The sequence below is a fragment of the Gymnogyps californianus genome, chromosome 4 (genome assembly GCF_018139145.2).
Source record: "Gymnogyps californianus isolate 813 chromosome 4, ASM1813914v2, whole genome shotgun sequence".
Lineage (NCBI taxonomy): Eukaryota > Metazoa > Chordata > Aves > Accipitriformes > Cathartidae > Gymnogyps > Gymnogyps californianus.
In genome coordinates, this window is record NC_059474.1 from 83,254,533 (window position 1) to 83,274,605 (window position 20,073).

The 20,073-nt window shown below is 44.3% G+C and overlaps 1 protein-coding gene across 1 annotated transcript in view; it reads left to right on the forward strand.

Annotated features, from left to right (window-relative positions):
- Window positions 1–5,844: 5,844 nt before the first annotated feature.
- MOB1B (MOB kinase activator 1B) overlaps window positions 5,845–20,073 on the forward strand; it is a 37,573-nt gene continuing 23,344 nt past the window's right edge. The window contains exon 1 of the mRNA XM_050895276.1: window positions 5,845–5,904. Coding sequence (XP_050751233.1) covers window positions 5,891–5,904 — 14 coding nt within the window. The 5' untranslated portion in view covers window positions 5,845–5,890. The remainder of the gene's footprint in view (window positions 5,905–20,073) is intronic.

Consider the following 20,073-nt stretch of genomic DNA (forward strand, 5'->3'; position numbering starts at 1 on the left):
TCCCCGGGAAACACCGCCTGCGCACCCCGCTCCGCTTGCTCGGCGGCCTGAGGGGGCTTTTGGCGGGGGTGAGAGGGTCGGGGGGCTGGGGGTTCCGCTGCCTCGCGTCCTCCGTGCGGATGGCCGCTACTCACCCCTCTGTCCAGGCCGCGGGTGCTGTTTCCCGACTCGGAGAGCTCTAGGCGGGAGAGGAGGAAGCGAAACGATGCCCAGCGGGGAGGGCGGGGGGGAGCCGCGGGCTTCTCTCCTGTCCTGTGGTGCCGAGCGGAGGGCGTTCGGGCTCTGCGAGAAACGGGTTGTAAGTGAAACGCTGACACAGTTGAACGGAGAAGCGTGGTTCAGGGATTCACGACAAGTTCTTACTGGTTTATGCTCTTTTAAAGTTTCTATCGCCGCTAACGTTTGGGTGGGTTTTTTTTTTCAAAATAGGAAGGAAAAAAAACCACAGTATATTTACAATGTTAAGTTTTAAGTCAGACTTAAGCACAACAACCCTTTTACCCCCCTTCCCTGTAGACTTTTGTAAGAGAGCTGATTTTGTCCCCCTCGCTCCCATCCTAGCTTGACAGTCTTCTATATTAGAAGCAGTACTGGCTGAACCTGTTTGCAAGTGACATACGCCTTTCAGATGATCTGGAAAAACAGTCCTGCTGTTATTCCTGCATCTAAGAGGGATAAGGGGGAAAGAGCCGGCATCGGCTTCTTGTAAGCGCACACATGGGTAGGTCTTGCTGAACCCAGAATAAAAATCTTTAGGATGAAGCGAAATGAGCAGGAAGAGAAAAGACAAGCCAAAAAAAAAACCCCAAACCAAAACCCCAACAGTGGAGGAAGCCAAGGGAGACTGTGGAGGCTCAGATCCAGGGTATTTAGGCAGGTATCTGAGCGGTTGTTCACAAAGAGGATGCGCCAGGCCATCCTGGCGTGTGGACCCCAGCGTCAGGAAGATGGTGACAGTCATGACAGGGAAGATTTTTCTTTTCTGTCCGGCATCCTGCAGTTCTAGTCTTGGGATCACCAAGTAGGAGTTGCAATCTCAAGCCATTGCAAACTATCACTCAAAATACGGTTTGGGTTTTTCAACAGAAGTCTTTCAGCTTGTAGTAGTGCCAACTCATTAATTTCTCAGAAGCCTTGAATGTCTCTTATCACCATTCTGAAAATGTTAACAAGCTATTTTATGTCATCTCGTCATTGCTGGCTTTTGCTTTTATAAACTATTTCTTGTAACAAACTTCGTATGACAGACTATTACCTTGATAATAGTACAGTCTCTTGACAACAGCACTCTCAACTCTTTGAATTTTCAAGGCAAATCACATATTACACACATTTTCAAAGGAATGTTGACCTCAGTGCTCAAGTGGTTCACGTTCCAGTTTGTCATAGTCTACATGTCAGGTTTCTCTTCAAAACCTTCTTTAAATAAGCAAGCAAATTTTATAGGAGCAAAAGTTTCAGATAACTATAGGAATTCATCTTGAACACTTATCTTTATCTAGATTGGCTTTCATGCTTTAAGTTTAATTGAATAAGCAGATCCCTGAACCTTACGGACCAAGGGAATGTTATGTGCATTCCTCCCTTGTGAACCAAGCAGGGTGCAAGGAAGAGTCTCTTTAAGAGATGCACGTCTTCCACCCGTTTTTCCTTCAATATATTTGCTTCCCAAGTACAGTAAAAAATATCCCACTGCGGTTTGTCTTGTAGCTTGTCGGTGTGTGCGAATTACCTTTAGAGGGCACCATTTTGTTGGGCATCTGTTGGCATGGAAGTTTTCCAGGAATCTCAGAGCTTCCTTAGCAAATGTGAGGGATCAAAGCCTCCCCACCTATGATCAGAAAAAAAAAAAAAATCATCCTAGGGCAATAGAATTTGCATTTATTCACTCGACAGAACTGGAGTTGAATGAAGTCTACTTATGAGAGGAAATCTGTTACCGTAAGTAAAATTAAAAAAACTCAGGAGATGCCCCTCCATACGGCTGCTGACCAAGAAGTTAGATTTATCTACCTTGGAAGATGCCTTTTTCAATACCTAATGTTAAACAGGTTATTGTTAAGAATAATTAATACCAGCTATTCTTTAGTTTGATCAGAGGAAAAAGAAAAATCTTCTGAGTTGATACTAAAACAAATGCTCATCCTATATCGGGAAACATTACTTATCACTCTGTGTAGTCTGTCATCAAGAGAAATTGACCTTATATTCTGTTGTGGTATTTTCCAAAATTATTCATTTAGCTTCAAGTTACTCGAGCAGCGGGGCTTCCACCATTTTCTATGCAAGATGAGCCTGTTTGTTATACGATCGCTCGTCTGCACCTACCTAAGCATTCAGCAGGAGATAGCGTGCTTAGCCTGAGCGAGCCCACCAACTCTGGAAAACAGAAAGGAGAGCATAGTTTGCATGGAGAAATTTAAGCAGCGTGAACCCCCCTGCAGATGGTGTCCATACCCTAAACACTGCTGAGATTTGTGGAGCAGGTCCAACACAAATAATTTATTTCTGAGACATTATTACTAAAGCGTATGAACATTGTAGCAGGAATGACACATATCTGAGCACCGTAAGGGCGCTGAAGGCAACAGAAGGCCGAATTTATTACTCTTTCTACAGTCCAGCAACAATGAGGCTGCTGAGTTGTACTATCCCAGCTCCAGAATTAGGGTGACTCTCAGGACCACTGTATAACCAGCTCATAGTTCCCGTAATTTCTTCATGCGTTGCATTTTTTGTAGAGAATAATTACAAGTACGTACCACAGGTTCAATCTGATATTTATACTTAAATGTTTCACTTGTTCACAAATCAAATCCCTTACCTTACTGCACAAACAAGTATCCAATTAAAAAACTGAGGGATGCTATCGGTGTAATCTAGAATGTGGGGAGAATGTTTACAGAGCTTAGTATTTACATACTGTGTTATTTACATTTCGAAACAAAATTTTGTTTCCTTTTTTTGTATTCCCGATAACATACATATTAAGTTTTGTGATCTTAATTTTGGAACGTTTTTCAGCTGGAATGTTCTGTGTTTACCGAGGTGTGCTGCAAAAGCTGGAAACTTCAGTTCAGGACCAAAGCACTTTGTCAGCTTGAGGGCCCTTTCAGAGAAATTCTTTAAGCTCTACAGTATAACGGATAAACCAAAATGACAGATGCGAGGCCACGGGTGCATTCACTGCACCTTTCCTGGAGCAACTGCGCGGTTCGACTCTTACGTAAGACTGCAGCACGCTGCCAGTCCCTTGTATCGGCAGCGTCTCAAACGAGCACTTCATGTGACCCTTAGCCATCCCGCATAGACCATATTGACGTGAGACATAAAATGTACACATTACGTCACCATTTCTCCTGACAGCCGCCCAGGCCAAGTATTTCCTACTGACTGCTGCAATAACAGACATTTAATTTTAACTTGCCACTAAAATCAAACATTCTGTGGGTAGAAGGAAGCGTATGGGTGGGAATAGAGAACGGAGGTTATTCATGTCCCAACGTGAATGTGCCAGAAAGATCAGCAATATTTTTTTAAGTTTGATTTATGTGGCCAACTTAGTCTGACAGCATCTGTTAAAAAGTGCCCTGAGACTCGTTTCATGCCTGCTTTTACTAATACAGCCAAAAGGAAAATTGCAAACGTCCTGAAATGCTTTTTAATTACGCCTTCGCTGCCCAGTAAAACACTTGATTTTAAAAGTGTCCTAAAAACAGCAGTGTAATTTTAATTTACTTAGAAATGCACTGACCTGGCATTCTGACTTGGTCTCAAGGACAGAGCCAGAAAAGTAGAAAATGCAGTTTCAGCATTTAAAAACAGGAGAGAAGCGGACGACTGTCAGTGTTGCCACGTAAGGCATTATAGCTGAAACCCCTTACGTGCCGTACAGAAACGTAATGCAGTGCGGGACTGTAGCGTGTTTCGATGTACTGAATTTGCCTGATAACGAATCTAAAAGTGATCGACTTTTCCTCTGGCCTACCTGCAGCAGCGTGAGCTTTGTGGGGTTGCCAGGGCTCGCAGAATCCCCTCGGGGCAGGAGGGAATCTCTGGGTGGTCGTGCTGCCTGTCCTGTCCTCTCTCTGAAATCCAGCTGGCTTCTTATTGACCTAAACGGAGGCAGATTTTCACACGAAATTACACCCTGGGATTGTAATTTCTGCCATGAAGAGGTGGCACTTGGGTGTGGCTAAGCCTACAGTGGAATGTGTGGTCCTTGTTTGATACGAATATAGTATTTTATTTGAAGCATTCTGGATGCTGCTGTCTATCTTTGTTTCCCCTGGAACATATAAACTGACCGAGACAAACCCCAAAATTAAGAGCGTTGTTTCTGATTTGGGAACGGGAGGTAGGGATTCCCAGAGCACAGTCCCCAGACCCCAAAAACACGGCCTGCAGCAGTCATCTGGGGTCGAATGAGCTGCCGGACATCTTTTGCAATGCACTGTGCACCCTCGGTTTGCGCTTGATGGAACAGCCCTCTTGCCTGCGTGATAATCGTTGCCAGCAAAGACGCGATTGTGCTTATTTGAAAACTTACGCTGAAATGATACTCGTGACGATGCCGTACATTGTATTTCCACAAATGGGAGGACGTGCAGTTTTTAACCGCGCTCACACAAGGTGAGGTGGTTCAGGGCAGAGGTCGGGTGAAGGACCTGCCAAGGGTTTGTAAGAAAAACTAGATTTTTTTTTGCCTCAGTAGTTTGCAGCTGCCCGTATCTTCACTTCTGAGGTGTGTCCTTTCTTAGCTGACTGCTCACCCTAGCCTGCCGGGTTAAAAATTGCTCACAAATCAAACATTTGTGTGGAAACATTAGAAGCCGTTTTGACACATTGCTTTTAAAAAGGGTCAGACTGTTGAGTGAGGAGGGCAGAAATGCCACTTAAGATCTCCCTATTCTTTTTATGGCCGTGGTGGTTATCTGTGGGTTGGGTACCCGAACCCCTTTGTCACGCACCTGAAGAATGAGGACAGACCACCTAAGGAAGCCTGGATGGCATAAATAATGGAATTGTGATGCTTTTTGAGTCCCTGGCGTAACATGCTAAAGCAAAGTGAACAACTCTGTTCCTGTATCCCACGGGCTTGCTCCACGGGAGGCAGTTTGGGGTAGAAGAGGGATGAATACTGACAGGCCGCACTGTTGCTCAGGCACTTTTCATGGCTCCCCTGCGACATTTGGTAGGTAACCACGAGGATTTCACTGCCAGGACTACCTAAAGGCTGTCAGAGTCATTTAGGTTATGCCCGTGCCCGAAAAGTATTGCCCAGCGAGAGCTGGGACGCTGCGGCCTGGAGTGGTGCAGAGGTTTACCCAAGGACGGTGGCTGGCGGGAGGCCGTGCCCTGCTCTCTGTTCTCTTTGGGTCACCCAGGGCTGGGGGAAATGCTTCCAGGGAGCCCTGTGCTGCCCCTGGGGCGGAGGCCGCTGCCGCAGGGTACGGAGAGGGGTGTCTGGGGGCAGAGGGGGATGCCTGATGAGGAGAAGGGGGTATTTGGAGGGTGCCCGTTTCAAGGGAAGACGAGGGTGTCTGAGGGGAGAGGTCTGAGGGGCCGGGGGTCTTTAAGGGGCGACACGGGGACATGCGAGGGGGACGAGAGCCGTTCCCGGGGACAAGCGACCGCCGGCTGCGGCCGTGAGGGGAGCTCGGCGGAGGAGGCGGCGCGGGCCGCGGGGACTGCTGGGGGCGATGGCGGCCGGGCGGGCCGCGGGTGGTGGCGGCGGCGGCGGCGGGAGGCGGCGGGCCGTGTCCCCGCCCCGCGGCGCTCTCCCCGCACACGCCCGCCCTGCGCCGCCGCTGCCATTGGGAGCTGAGCAGCGCCGAGCCGCGCCGAGCCGAGCCCAGGCAGCCGCCGGTCCCGCTCCGCCGCCATCGCCATGAGCTTCTTGTTGTGAGTAACCGCAGAGGGGTCACGGCGGCGTGTGGGGAGGAAGGCTACCCTTGCTCCGGTCGTCTCTCCTGCCTGAGGAGGAAGAAGGGTCCCTTCCTCCTCCTCTACCCCGTCCCGCCGGGCAGGGCAGCCCGCCGAGGGGACGCGGCCTCCGCCCGCCACCCTTCCCCGCCGCCTAGAGGGAGCGGAGCGGCCGCTCCCCGCCGGCATGGCGTCCCTTTCCCCACCTCTCCTCTCCTCTCCGTCCCGCTCGGGCGGCGGAGCAGCTCCCTGCCCGCTTCTCTCCCTTTGTGCCCCGGTCCCCCGGGGGGCCCTGGCCGCCTGAACGGCTGTAACGGCCGCCCCCCCGCTCGCTCGCCCGCTCGCTCGCCCGCCGCCGCTCGCTCTCCTCAGCCGCGGGAGCTGGGAGTTAACGGCTGCTGGGGGCCGGCCGGCCCCTCCGCGGCGGGAGGCCGTTTGGAGGGCGGCAGTTCGCCGTGGGAGTGGGGTTTCCGACCTTCCTTCTCGGCCGGGCGGCTCGAACAGCGGGGATATGAATTTAAAAAGCGGCCACGCGGGGCGGATAAATCCTCGCGAGGCTTTTAATTGGGGGTCGGGGGGGGGGGGGGGGGGGAAAGGGGAGACCTCCCCGGTGAGTGCTGTGTTTGTTGCAAGCCGAAAGGGTTATGGCTGGAAAGGCGAGAGAGCAGCCTTCAGGGCAAAAACACGGATCTGCTGGAGTCTCCCTTTTTTTAATTATGTTTTTTTTAATCTTTTTTTCCCCCACTCATAGCAAGGACGGTATGGGCAGAAGTTGGTGCCCGTAGCGTTATCTGCGGTAGATAAGTTAGAACTGGATCGCGTTGACGCAGCTTTGGTGAGCAGCAGTGCTTAAAAGTTAATTCCAGGTTGAGGTAATGGTTGCGTGCAGGTGACTGACGGTGATCTGGTACAAACAGGGCGAGCCGGCGAGCGAGGGATGGCTGGCAGGATGCACGCCGCTAATGAGAAGGCAAATTGTTTACTGCGGCATAAAAAGGCTCCCTTAGGAATTGGTGGCAGTTTAGCTGCGGTGTAAAACCTTACTTTTTGCAGTTTTGCTTCGTAGGCGACAACTGAATGAACTTTGGTCCCTCCCCTTGGGAACAAAGACGAGGTACTTCTGACTATTAACATAAACCGGTTCAGTGACCTATTAATTAAAGTGAAGATGTGCTCTAGGGAAAGAAGGGGAATCCAAGCAGCTGAAAAAGGCGCCCTTGCAGAGCCAAGCTCCATTAAGGCCTTCGCCCCGCTGAGTCTTCTTGCACGTTCAGAGTTACGTGCGAGCAGTTAGTGGGACCGTTGCCATAATATCTGACAGTTGTTAAAGGCTCATATTGATAACGAACAGATGTATATGTAGCCTGCTTTTAGAGAAGATACTTTATCCTGGGAACTGGAGTGTTCTAGTAAGTTGTGTTCTCATGGAGACAAATAACACCGAGGCTGGCTTCCTTCTAAATCTCTCCATTGCGTTTATCTTCTTAACTCTGCCGTAGCAAACCAGCTTGCCTGTCAGTGCGCTTGTGCTGCCTTACCCCCCGAAACAGATTTTGAAAGGCACCTATCAGCTGCAGGGGGGAAGCTGCAAATGGGAGGTGGGTACAAATGACTGTCCGTGGATCCAGGCGCCGTGCTCCTAATGAGAAGCCCAGCTGTCCCCCTCCTTCATAATTCTCAGCTGCTGCAGTGGAGAAGGGGGGACAGGATTTCGAGTACCGTGGTGTCCTGGGAGTCTGGTTTGCAAATTAGAGAGCCTTCCTCTCCGTGGCATTTGGCTAACTGGTAACGGAAAAGCATGAAACCTTCCACCCTCTGTCACAGGCAATAATGAGATGCTTGTTTCTTTTTCCACACCCTTCTGAAAACTAGGAAAGCAAACCTTTACCCCCGCCTCCATTGTTTCAAGTGGTCCTGCTGGATGAAATATAGAAATGGAAACGGAGGTTGCTGCATGGCAAAGCTAGAAATCTTGGCGAAGTTGTCTCAGCTGTTGTTGGCAGAGTGTTGTAGACGGCACCTAATTTGCTCATCTGCAGTCTAGAAATGGATTTGAAAAAAATAATTTTAAAATATGCTTGGCAGGCCTCAGGGAGGCCAGGGAAACTTTCTGTGTTACTGGCAAGTAGTTAGTTGGTGTTTTGTTTTTTTTTTTTTTTAAGTATCCAGAAAGTTAGCATCACCTTTTGTCAAACTTGAATTACATGTTAACTTGATAGAGTTATTCAAAGATAGTGGTTGCATATCTTTACGCTTTCACAGATTTAGTAGTACAAACTTGTATTTTGAGCTGCATACCCCCCATATTTTCACAGTACTTTTAACATAGTTTTTCTTAGTACTTTTTCACCCCCTTTTTCACCGAGAGGTACGGAGGTAGCCAAGTTGATTGTTTGTCCGTGCTGTTTTCTCTGTGTCAGCGATACTGTTGTATTGCGAACTGACTCACAATTTTGAACTCGCAATAAAGATGCGGCAGATGAGGATAGTCCTTGTGCACTTAGACTAGAAATGTTTTCTAAATTGCAGTGAACCTGTCACGCAGGTTTATCGTCAGTGACTTGGCTGTAGTTTGTCAGTCTGACGCTCAAGTGCGATATCAAAAGCCGTGTTCTGCTTGTTGTCAAATAACAGAGCGATTGTGCTTGGATAACGCAGGGTGCTTGGGGCCCCCCTCGCGGGCCCGTTGCACGGTCCTTGTCCGCTGACAAATCCATTGCTATTCTTTGCTGTTGCTAGGGCCAGTGACATATAAAGCTACATGGGAGGGGGGAGGAAATCAAGGGAAACCATTGTCTTCGCTCGTTATGGGTAACATTATAAAAAGACTGTCTTGTGAGACAAGTCACTGAATTAATACAGCTCGGTTTTGACAGCAATTGTTATTTTCAGCGCCACTATTTTCTCTTTCTGATCTGTTTCTTCCTTTCTGAAAAGACTTTTTAAGCCTCTCTGATGGTTGAATAGGTTATCCTGAATCTTTAAAAAAAATTTGAAAATGGGAACTGGACTAGAAAATATCTTCAGTTCCAAAAAAATTCAGCTTGATAAGTTTCTCTAAAAGGAAATTACAGCATAGTTGCAGGTACTTTAGCTTACATCTCCAAGGAAAAAAATTAAAGATAGTTCTGGTAGGCGTGCCATATGGTAACATGCTTGTGTTATCCTACGCTGGCAAAACTTACGTAAAAAAGAAGCTAGATGAAAACCATTTATTTTTGAAAGGAAAAGATTCAGTTTTATTATTGAAGTTGTGAAATTGTCTTTTCTTAAAAAAAAGCTATCTATGTATTAGTAAATAGCTCTTGGAAAACTCCAGTGTATATTTTTAAAAAAATGAGATTCATGTAAGTAGTCGTAACTGGTGAGACTTTGAAAGACTAGGAGCTTATGGAAACAGCAAGTAAGGGTAAGGATGAGTAGCTGTTGTTTGGGGTGCATATGTTTATGGATCAGTGCAAAGTTAACTTGTAAACCAAATTGGGGGAAAAATGTGCTCTTCCTTCTCTGTCTTGTTAAACAGCACGGTGGAGCCTAGCAGCTTCTTCTGATGGTGCACGTGGGTTAATTTTTTTTTTTTAATTTAATTAAAATCATAGTTTGTGTGTATATGTATGTGCAGAAGGTGCAGTGGGACATGACTTTTTTTTTCCTTGCGGCTCTTGCAGAGTAATACCAAAATCAGAGCTGGTGTGTTTGTTTCCAGATTGACAAGCATTGTGGCCTTCCCGATTTCCCAGTCTGCAACTGCTCTTGAAGAACATCATGGCTATTTGTTGTTTCCCCTTCCTCAGCTTTCCTAGATGCTGAGTTGCTGCTACTTACCAAATGAAAGCCGTTTCTAAAGTGGGCAGTGTTTTTCAGCTTACTCTAGCTGGAGAGCAACCGAGTGCTTCATGAGTGCTCCTTCTGTAGTTAAATGTTGGAGATGTGGTATTTATCTCCTCTTTATCAAGGACTCCCACAGAAGACTGTTAGGCACTTCTAAACTGGAATTTCGGTCATTGAAAATCGATGTGTAGGCATTTACAGACTGTTAGAAATGGGAAATACATGCTTGTCGAACATTCAGATGTTTTCCTCCCTGTATTTTAATGTACTGGTTTTCTTCAATCTTAGCTTGATTAAGTGTAATACTACTGTGCAGGCTATGTTCCTAGAGCAGAGATCAGGGCAGAGGCTCTCGACAAGTGAATGTGTTACCTTACCACAAAATCTGTTGTTTAATCAGTAACGTTAGTGATGCGTTCAGTTTCTTTTCTTTTCTTTTTTTTTTTTTTTTTTTTTGGAAGAGTACTGGGAATGAAAAGTCACTTGAGCGTGCCTATGAGTAAATTGGAGAGAGAACTGCAAAGTTATTGCCAACTTTTTAAAGATTTTTTTTTTTTTGAAGTCTTGGTAACAGTAATTTTGAGTTTTGAGGAAAGCAAAAGGATTCCTTAGAGGTAGAGTTTATATGGAATCAGCTCTGACAGTGAACTTCACAGAAAGTAAAACTTTTTTTTTTTAGCTGCTTATAGCTTTCATCAGTAGTGTTAGGTTGACAGTTGGACTCAATGATCTTAAGGGTCTTTTCCAACCTAAATGATTCTGTGATCCGTTGAATTATTGGCTGTAGAAATACATGCTTTTACGTGAAATTTGTGTTTAATGTTGTGGAAGCACGTCGTTTCACTTGTAGTGTTAACTCTGTGTTTAATTCCTGTTTTCAAATGCTCGTTGTCGAAAGATTTGCCCCTCGGCTGGCAGCTGATCTCGCTTCCAAGGAAGGGAGCACCAAGGAACAGAAAGCTTCCAGAAACCACGGCAATGAAAAACTTATACAGAGGTGTTCGCGTTGCCCCTTGTGCTGCCTGTGGTACAACTCATTTTACAATTCTCCGACTCTCTTGAAAAAGGCCGTTTTAAAGTGCTTGTCGCTCTGCTTCCCTCCTCATTTGTCTTCCCCGAAGGCCCCAAAACAGTTTGTTAGGGTGCAGTTTGCTGATAGGGTTAAGCTCCCTGAGGCACTTCTCATCCTTCTGATGAGCTGGTTGAAGAAGCTAAACCAGCAGAAAACTATTAATTCCTTTCTAGTGGGATTAGTTTTTTTGCTAATTTAGTTACTTGGTGTCATTGTGTAGTGACATGAGGGATGGTGTCGGAATAATGGAAGCAGCAGGAGTGTCTGGACGCGGCAAAAGACAGGGAGGAGGCGTCTTCCTTTTTCTGTGCAAACCGGCAATCGAATGAGCTTAGCTGTGTCGCCAACCCTGTCCTTCAAACTTCGTTCGGCTTTGTGTGTGCGTTACTACCTGTTTAGGGCGTTGAGTTCTTGCCCTTCCCCTGTCGGTGACTCTGTTCTTTCTTGATGAGTGTGATGAAATGACTGCTTGTCATGGTAAATTGGCGTACGCTTTCAAAAAGTAGCTGATCAAATCTGCATACGATGAAACGGAAATAAATTGTAGCCATCAATGCGTGAGTGCTGCTGCCTTATCAGTAAGGTTGGAGGTGGAGGGCTGCGGAGCGGAGTTCGCGCTGCTGCCTGGCTTTTATTTCGGAAAGAACGAGTCCGCCTCGGAATAAAGGAGCTGTGCAGACCAGTTCAGGCTGTAAGATGTCTTGGAATTGCATTTGAAAAAAAACTTTTGCCGCTAATACTCTGTTTTGGGGAACATGTAATTGATGAAGTGAGCGATTGGCACTTTTAAATGTTCTTCGATGCTTCCTTCTCAGTATAGAAGCATTAGTTTGGAATGAAAAAAAACCACCAAACCACACGAAGAAAGGCATTGTTCAGTGTGTGAAAGTTGTGTTTACTACATCGCAGTGATGTCCAGCCTTAATTGCTTCCTAATTGTTTGCTTTTATGCCACAATTGTTTTCCCTTGTTTGTCCTTCTCTCTTTGTGTTTGCAATGTAAGTGAACCTATGCAATTAGCTATTTACATTTGTCAGGCAAGAATAGTGGTAGAACAAGGATCGCTTTCAGGGGAGGATTTGTGCACGTGTATAGCTTGGTTTTTAGTCTTGAAAAGGTGCCAAAAGCATTTCATAATTTTCTGTCAAGTCTTTGGATTTAGGACCTGTTCATGGCAACACACAACCATGGTAAGGACAGCCCAGAGGTCACGGTTACACATCTTACGCGGTAGATGTCCTTTTTTATCTTGTTTGAAAAAGGATAAAATATTAGAAGCATTAGTCCACCGAGGGGTGGTTTAAGAGTTGCAAGTGTGGTAATATGTTTTCATGCCCAGGGCTGGCAGAATGAAGCTGCTTGTTTTGCGTACAGAAGTAAATAGCTGCATTTAATTATGCCACTTTAAGTCTTCCATAGTAAGCAATAAGAAAGATATTGCTGCCAGAGCTATCAATAAGCCTTTGACCCACAAATCAACCTAAACCGCAGGATATGCTTTGTGATGCTTTTAGCATTTGTAAACTAAGGCACTTCCTATTAGAGTTGAGTTACAATGAACTTGCTGTTTGGTTTTTGTCTGGTTTGTTGTTTTTTTTTTGTTTGTTTTTTTTTTTTTTAAAGTACACGGAGAGGGAGATTGTGGGTTATATTTTCAAATGCTGTAGAATCTGTTTTCACCTGTAACTGAATATAACTTACTTGCTTTTCACAGACTTGTAAAAATTTTTCTAGCCTGTAAATTTCATGACGTGGGATTATCAGGATCCAGTGCTTTGCTTTGTCAACTCTGTGTGTGTTGCTTTTTTAAACATGGCATTTCCTTCCCTTTCACTTCCATAGCACTTCTGTGGTACCAGTGTAGTGTTGGCTGTCAGTACTGTAACTTCACCTGCTGCATGATATGTGAACGTTACCGAAGAGTGGTTGTGATGGTCATACTTGTACTGGTGTGAAGGACCATGCTGTGCTGTGGAAAGGTCAACGTAGGTGAATGATGCTGAAATCGTTTGGGAGGAAAAAACGGGAAGAGTCCTTTTTGGAGTCTCTACAAGACAACTAAGGGCAAGAAAATGATTTTTCTTTAAGTTTTCAGGGGGCTCTCTTCCAGAGGAAGACATCTGTTGCATTTACCTCTTCTGGAAGGAAATACACTGAATTTTAAAATAGAGCGAGGTGCTATAAATTTCCCTCCAGAGTTACAGTACGTTCTGACTAGGTTATCTAAAACCATGTGTGTGCAGCTTTTCTGGATCAGCTTAAAGCAGATCATAAAGAAGTAACCACAAAGTTCATCTTAAAATTTTTCAAATAATTTCCCAGAGCCAGCGTGGTGGTTAGTCTGCATGTGGATCTGTCGGATGCTTTCCCAGGGCACTGCTGCCTCGGTCAGTATTTTGGGGAAGGGATTTGAAAGAAGGGAATGAGCGCTGGGGATTGGTTGTCTGGAGCGGCATGTATCCGTGCAGCTTAAATTGGTTCTTGGATAATAAGTTTGAAATGACTTCTTATTTCTGAGTTAGCTTAGTGGGTGTATGCCTTCCAGGACCTGATACCCAGTTTTGTGCGATGTAGTAAAATGTGTTGTGCGTCTCAAGACGTGTTCTGTTTAATTCAAGTCTTCGCTTCCCATTTCAAATATGTAGCCTGAGTCAGCAGACACTGAATTCATGTGTATGAGATGGTAATTTTGCGTTAATAAAAAGACAGTCTCCCACTGTGAATTCATGAAAGTAACAGTAGTTTTTTCCTTGCAAATGTATTTTGAAACTTTTAAAAGCAGTACTTGGAAGTCAATTAGTTCAGTCTTCTCTTGCATTTTTTCTGTTTTTCTTCAGGAGAAAGCTAAGGATAAGGTGCAGCTTTTTGGTCTGTTCAGGCCTTGCCCTTCAAACATTGACTTCGGTTGCTCTGATATAACTTGCAAATGTAAATGATCTTTCTTCCTTTGTTCTGTCTTGTCTCATTCATCTTGAAATCCAACTGGGACCTTAGCTTCTTGTCCCAACTTTCCTTCTAGTTTTTTTTTTTTTTTTTGTGAAGACCCTTCTATCTTCTTCACCCTCTCTTGCTTTTCCAGTTCGCAGCTGTTCCTTGGCAGGAGTCCATTCCTTTTGTTATTCTTGCATACCTCCTGTGATCCTACCCATATTTCAGTTGAGTTTTACTTGAAGTTTGCTGCTTTACCACATACTTGGGTTTTTTTGATTGTCGGTCATTGCATTGCATCTTTAAATTTGGTAGTTTACCTCCAGAGTTAATTGCTCGCGTCCTAGAGATACGAGCACTCCTGACATATAAAATCTTAATCCCTTCCTCGGTGAAGAAGACCATCTTGCAGATAAAGAACTCATAATGCCTGGATTTGTTGTCTTTATCACAAGTCTAATTCCTTTCTTTATGACAAAGAGAATAAATGAGCTTAAGTAAGCTCTGGTAAATTGCTCTTCTGCTAAAAATTGAGACATCTGACTTTTGATACAGAAATAATTTCATCCCAGATAATGATTAGGTGGGTTTCCTATGTTGACCTTCATAAAATAACCCATAGTTTGTTTTGCTAGCTGGTATTTTAATTGTGTTTTTACCAGCTTCCGTAGCACAGTTCTGGTTTTGCTTGAATGGAGTAATTGTTTTAGGGACTTGCTGAGTGTTCTAGATCCAGGAATCAAAATGGCATTACTGTGTCTTTTACTTGTCATACTTTGTGGGAACAAAATACTGTTTTTTCTAATGCTGAAGTGTAACTTTTACAAAAAATCAAGTGTATCTAATGTCTTATTTTTAACTTCTGTGGTTGACAGCTCTTCTTAAAATTTCTTGCTGCAGTGTGAGTGGAAAAGAGGAAAAATCTGTATATTTAAATTCACCATAGAGCAGATAAACTGACAGTGGACTCGACTGTCAAATGCACAAGCTTAAATAATTTCAAAAGAAATGTTCTCCTGTCTATGTAGGAGCTATTGTTCCCCCTCAGATGCTTCAGACAGGTGGATTTTCCCGATATGCTACTTTGCAGGATATAAGGAAATTTTACTGAAGATAGTTACACACGGCACATACAAGATTGTATTAAATATGGGGGATGTGTAAGAAATACTTGGTGATGAGATAATGCAGTGTATTTTTGGAAAGCTGTCAGATTATTCATTACTGCCTCCTGTCCATTTCTTCTTCCTGTTGTTCTCTGTGTCATTTCTTGCCTCTAATGATTGTTCTGTTATTTCCTGATTCAGACCCCATTTTACCTATTAATCAAAGTGTAAGTGTAACCTTACATACATGCTTTGAGGTTTTCTGTTGGGAAGTTGCCGAGTATTTCTCATTTGCCATGTTCATGTCATGAGCCTGTTTTGCGTGGGGGTTACAATAAAAGACAGCCTTTTATAAAGTGCTGAAGTGACTCCTCCCCCATTAAAATTTAGTGAAGTTTCTCCTTTTTTAACTTTGCTTTTTTCCTAAACACATTAACAGATTGTTCTTTTTATTGTGTTTAAAAGGATTGAAGACTGTCTTCAACTGTTTGTGCCCTGCTGTGATTTCTTAGGTTGTATGACTGGATTTGCTTTAGTCATTCATAAAGCATTGGTTTTCAAAAGCACTGATCAGCATTTTGGGAAACCATCCATGTTCTGAGGCATGTTCTCCAAGCACTATATTTGGTGTATAAGTTAGGATCTAATTTGATACTAGAGCCAAGCTTTTATTGCTGCAGTTTTTCAACGGCTTGTAGATCGCTTTCTGAAAAACTCTGCTTCCTGCTGTCTTGAATGTATTTAAAGGGTGTGACTGTTACCAGCAGATACAGTTTAGGATGCAGAGGGCATTAGTAATGTAAAGGCATAAAGAGAATTTAGCTGAATATGAGGAAATCTCTGTAGCAGGAGGAACAGTTTGCTATGGAAAGTAGCGTATACCTTTTGTATGGGACACTTTTTTGTCCTTGTTTTATCAAATCGAAAAAGTAAAGAAAGTATAGAAAAGTAAAGAAATCATAGGTAGGCAAATACTGTTAATCACCTGCTTTATTTAGTTGACACATCCCCCCCCTCCTCCTGCCCCACAAGCCGGATGATGCTTTATGGAACTGGCGGTGTGCAAGGCTGCCCGAGGCAAGCTGGAGCTCTCCAGGCCACTGCATGATATTTTCAGTTACTTGTTGAAAGATCTTGAACTCCTTCCTGCCTGCTTAAATGGTTTACTAAGCCTTCTTTCTTTATTAACATTTCCAGTATCTTGTCTTTAAACACAGTCAGATGTGTTACTGAAAGAAATAACCCCGACTTGTAGCTTTATGTATTTCCTTATATTTGTTTTATAATTTGCTTAGTTGCATCCATAATGGTACTTTCTAGTTTTGATTTCTGATCGTCTGTGGATGCTCATATTCTGTGGTTGATTTGTTTCCCTCTCTTGTTGGTGTTCACTTTGACTGCCAGGCCAGGGCTTGAATGTTACTGCTTCCCTCTTAAAAAGAAAAAAAAAACAAACCATTGTTCCGTTCCCTTATGTTCTACATGACGTTTGAGTTGTCTAATATTGCTTTTCATGTTCCATGCGTCTGCATAACATGTGCTGTGTCATCCTCACTCCCACATGTGTTGCCAAGCATTTTCCCTCTGTGTAATTATTTTCCTTTAAAACATAACATTTTCTTGGAAACATCCGAGTGACAGGTTTTAAGAATTTCTCAAAAATACGCAAGTGTTCTTCTTCCCGCATTTGCTCTTGGGTCTGTGTCTTCATGATGCATATAACAAATTAGAGGGAGACCGTCTGAGAGGGTTTGGACTGCAGACTTCACAGGGTTGAGTCTTTCTGCGGCTTTCGATGGGTACGGAGCGCATAGGTATACTTTTGTCAACAAACGTTACATAATCTTCTGTCACAGGCATTTGAATTTGTTTCTGAACTTGCTTGCCACGGGGCAGAACTGCATTCTCTGTGGCCTGAGTTCTCCTACAGCAGCCCTTGCTGCAGGGTACTTACGGCATCCTTTTCAGCAGCCTTTCAGCTTCTTTCAGTAGTCGACTATTTACAGCTTGATTGAGTCCTCTTTCTTCAAAGGAAAATGCGCCATATACTCATGTACAGCAGAAATAAGTGTTCATATGGCTTTTTAGTGCCAAGTTTTATGTATGTGAAAGGGTAGGTTTTACAAAAGAAGTGTAGCTATGTCTACTGAATGATTTATTAGGTACGTTCATGCAGTAAACCGAGGTTTGAACCTTGGTGGAAACTAAACTTTGAAGCGTAACTGGGTGAAGTTCTAACTTCTGTTTGAATTCATGCTGTGCTCTCCTTTTTAAGTGAGCTAATGCTAATTGACAGAAATAAGGGTTTCCTGACAAAAGAGGGGAACATTAGTGAGAAAATAGTGCTATTTAGTTTGCAGAGAGCTTAATTAGTGACTGAAATGGTAAAGATATTGAACTCCATCTCAGTGATCCATAGGAAAAAACAAAGCAGTTGGAGAGGAAGGAATACTTGTGTTTACCTTCTTCAAAGCTGCTAGTAGCCTGCTCTTTTAAAGAAGTAGTACGTGAATATTAGGATATTAGAATCTGCTGAAATAAATCTAGTTTTGATTATGCCCTACAGTTCCATGATGTGTGTGTGTGTATGTACACAGTAAATGTTAGCATTAAAATAGCCGAGGAACCTCGATCTGATTGAAAGAACCCAACAAAACAGCCAAGACCAGTCCTCAGCCTTCTTAAAAATCTAATTTCTGTTTGTAATGAGACAGAAATTTTGTGAGTGAACACAGCGTTGCGTTTGCCTCAAGGTAGTCGGTGGATACCTGGGAGCGTGCAGCAAAACATTCTGGATAATCTTGATTTCTCTCATGTAACAGGATTTCAAATGGATGTCAGAGGAGAACATGCGGAGATACTTGGGTCTCTGCTAAAAGCCTCTTCCTCGCAAATTGGCGTGAAAATTTGTTTCATGTGATGTTTGGCACTTTTGAAAAAGTCCGTGGAGAAACTTGGGAGCAGCAGTGCAGTGACATTCATAAAACATGCAGAGTGAGCCTTTTGGGAGGCTGCAGATTTTATACCACGGACATGTTCCAGTTCCTCTGCTGTCTGCATGTCTGCCTGCTTGTTTCTGCAAGTCAATCAGGCGTGCTTGGCTGAATGTGTACTACTTTCTTTTTTCATCTTTGTCTGATGGATACTCTTGCGTACTTCTTTTTGTGTCTCTGGCCTGTCCCTCTCCTTGCATTGCCCAGCACTGCTGTTAGTCCTACAGAGGACAATGCTTGAGAAGTTGAGTCACTTCCGCAACTGTTGGCTGCTCTGGGAATTAGTTTAATTGTGTTTTGGAGTGCACAGACGGAGCTCTGGTAGTATTCAGTGAGGGCAACCGTGACTTGCTTTGTTTATTTTGAGGATTTTCCAGGAGATGAAAGTGTATTAAACGAACATGTTGTAAATGAAACAAGGGAATTTATTTTGTGCGCGAGCATAACAAACTGATGATAATTTCCTGGTTATGGGACGGTGTTCTGGACGCTTGCTTGTTCCTTGCCTTAGGAATTGTGATTACTTGGGAGAAGGGTTGCATCCAACTGGGTAAACAGCAGGAACACCATTGCCACCTACACGGGTGGGGTTGTAGTAGACATGAGCGTTGTAGCATAACACCTCCCCCTTGTTTACAGGCACATTCTGAGCTCGCAGACGGAAAAACGGAGGCGGAGAGACGTGGAGGAGCATGTAGGTGCCTGGCTCGGCTAGAAAACGGTCTGTGGCCACCTAACATCTTTGTGGATTTGGCACCAAGTGTGCCGCTGCAGGGCAAGCGAGGGCATGTGTCAGAGGGAAGAGTTAAAGGGCAGGTTTCCAAGGGCCGGTCACCTGTCCCCTTGTCATAGCTCAGCCAGCAACAGTTTGTCTTCAGCTGTGTTCTGGTGCACGTAAGAGCATCTGACTTCTGCTGGACGACTCCCGCATTTGCTTGATTTCACTGACTAAAATGTGTATGTATAGGAGAAAGAAAATGTATTTTAAGAATGTGGATGGGTACGTGTTATGACAGCTTTCAACACTGGGTGATGATGGTTGGGACAAGCAAAAGCAAAACCATTCCTTAAGGCTACCTTAAATAACTTTCTCCTTACTGGATGTGAATCATCTGATTAACTTCTGCTCTTCTAACATGTAGAGTCTTGTGTATAATGATACCTGTATTTTTTAAGAGCTATTGATGAGATGATGGTTTCATCATCTGCCTCCTCTCGTACCATCCTGTGATGAAGTTCAGTCTATGAAGACAGCTGTTTTTCTGAGAAGGGGAAGCCAGATTTTAGTCCCCACCTTGATGGGTAGAGGATTAAAAATCTCATAAAAACGCCTATTTCACCGTCAGTACTTTCGTAGAAGGAGGTGCTATTTCAAATGAGTTGTAATGATAACGGTCACTATACCCCTTGAGAAGCATGCTCAGGTTGAAAAGCCTGCAGAAAATTGAACTTACTCCATGGTGTAGCAAAGAAAAAGGGTGGGCTGAGGAAGGATGGATAACTCTGTCACTGAAAAGAAAAAAGTGAGATTTGGGGTTTAGTCTGCATTTGTATTTATTCCCTTTCCAGACATCTGAAGAAGCTCTTCTTTTAGGAATAACCTGTGTTATATTGCCATCATTGTCAGTTCCATGTGCTGAAAGATAAGGACATTGTTTTAAATTCCCCTGGTTTGTGATAGTTGGTTTGGTTTTTTTTTTCAGATGAGGAAACTTTTTGATTCATGTTTGCTGGTGGCTTTTTTTTTTTTAAGTGTGGCATTCAATACTTTAAAAAATGGTGTTTGAAACTAAGCTTTTTCCTTCCTTTCTCTTCTGAAAGGACCCCCTGCCTTTTGTGGAAGGTTGCGTTTTGTATCTGTTACCTTGGGATTTATTGATATATTTCTAAATCTGAATTTCTTGGTAAGCTGCTCAGCTCTCAAAGACCTGGGGCTTCTGGGCCAAAAAAAAAAAACCCCACCGTAGAGATCTGCGGGGAAGCGGCTGCCGTGGGCAGCTTCACCGTGCAAGGACGGGGACCTGAGCGGAGCAGGGCCTGCCTGCCTCCCCCGGAGAGGCCTTGGGCCCGGGCAGGAGCTGGAGCCGCTCTCCCCGACCCACAGCCGGGCGCCTGGCCAAGGGCAAGGTGCGGCCGGGCCTCCTCGCCAGTCTGCGAGTGGGGAGAGCCTGTCACTGGAAGCTGGAAAGCAAGCTCCCTTCCTTGCTACAGGGGGTCA